This window comes from Sinocyclocheilus rhinocerous, unplaced genomic scaffold (assembly GCF_001515625.1).
Source record: "Sinocyclocheilus rhinocerous isolate Xijiao unplaced genomic scaffold, SAMN03320098_v1.1 scaffold3642, whole genome shotgun sequence".
Taxonomy (NCBI): Eukaryota; Metazoa; Chordata; class Actinopteri; order Cypriniformes; family Cyprinidae; genus Sinocyclocheilus; species Sinocyclocheilus rhinocerous.
In genome coordinates, this window is record NW_015644863.1 from 297,489 (window position 1) to 299,169 (window position 1,681).

At 34.0% G+C, this 1,681-nt stretch overlaps 1 protein-coding gene across 1 annotated transcript in view; it reads left to right on the forward strand.

Annotated features, from left to right (window-relative positions):
* Positions 1–826: 826 nt before the first annotated feature.
* LOC107705071 (uncharacterized) overlaps positions 827–1,681 on the forward strand; it is a 3,128-nt gene continuing 2,273 nt past the window's right edge. The window contains exon 1 of the mRNA XM_016508204.1: positions 827–982. Within this exon, the coding sequence (XP_016363690.1) occupies positions 827–982 (156 nt within the window). The remainder of the gene's footprint in view (positions 983–1,681) is intronic.

Here is a 1,681-nt window from a genome sequence, read left to right on the forward strand (position 1 = left end):
TCTCTGGCTTCTTCCTGCTCCTGTGGACATCCAATTTTGAATTTCAAAGCTATCTCCGGAGGAAAATCAATAGGTTGTGTTCCCTGCTGACTTCAGGTGCAAGTCTAAGTTTCAGTGAAACAAATTTTTTTTTGATTCAGCTATATTGTCCTTGCACTCTTACAGAAAGTTCATAATTTGAAATTGTGGGAGTGGATCCCCTCATACATATGATTTAATAACATTATAACAGGAGTAAAAACAAACTCATGTGCATTCAAACCGGAATGATTATTTATTCAGTGGAAAAACATTGCTTGCACAGATAAGAATACTTAAGCACAGCTATTAGTGAATGATAATTTATCTTAACAGAGAGGTGTTACTAAAATATCAAATGAAGGAGACATACAAAGGTGCAAAAATGACAGCCGTGAACATCAACCGAAGGAACAAAGGCTGAACTTAGACAGGGCTGCCTTCTCTGGCTTCTTCCTGCTCCTGTGGACATCCAATTTTGAATTTCAAAGCTATCTCCGGAGGAAAAGCAATAGGTTGTGTTCCCTGCTGACTTCAGGTGCAAGTCTAAGTTTCAGTGAAACAAATTTTTTTTTGATTCAGCTATATTGTCCTTGCACTCTTACAGAAAGTTCATAATTTGAAATTGTGGGAGTGGATGCAAATATTTAAAGAAATAGCTCATCCTAATGCAATTTACTCACCCTTTATGATGTTCCAAACTTGTATGAATTGTTCACATAGCACAAGATATTCACTTTTTTCTGATTTCATTTTGGGCCAACACATGTTTTTTTTTTTCTTTCTTGCAGTTCAAGATTTTCTGGTCATGGCAGTGGCCACAGAGGCTGCTGTTCGGTGCAATCTGTATGGGGAATATATCCTCACTCCCCTGCCGGACTGCTTATTCCTGAAGGACGTTAAAACTAAGAAAGTGCTATTCAAATGGCCGTACTGTTACATAAGGAAGTTTGGACAAGACATGGTAAGCTGGGGCCTTTTTTGTCCTATATATTTATTTATTCAAAAATACATGAATAAATATCCAAGGGTGCATTAAATTGATCCAAATTTAAAGACATGCAAACAATGTTAAAAAAGATTTCTATTTCAAATAATGTATGTTCTTTTGAAATTCTATTCATCAGCCTATTCATATCATATTAGAATGACTTCTGAAAGATCATGCGATACCTGATCGTGTGAAGACTGAGTAATGGCTGCTGATAATTCAGATTGCCATCACAGGAATAAATTACTTAAAACATTTTTTTTTTGAAGTCGTAATATCATTTCACAATTTTACAGTTTTATCATAAATATTACATAAAAATAAGCTTTGGTGAGCACTTCTTTTATAAAAAGCCTTCTTTAAAATACTACTACTACTACTACTACTACTAATATACATGCAGTGTTGGGAAGGTTACTTTGGAAATGTAATAGGTTACAGATTACAAGTTACCCTACTTAAAATGTAATAAGTAGTGTAACTTTTCAATTACTTCATTAAAGTAATGTAACTGATTACATTTGATTACTTTTTGATTACTTTTCAAACATGTAAACCAGGCAGGGTAAACCTTACAGTAGTACTCAACACTGATTACTGTCACACTTTCGAAATCCTTCATCACTTGAATAAAGATTATAATATTTTAATTTTAAAGGAGACATTGGATGC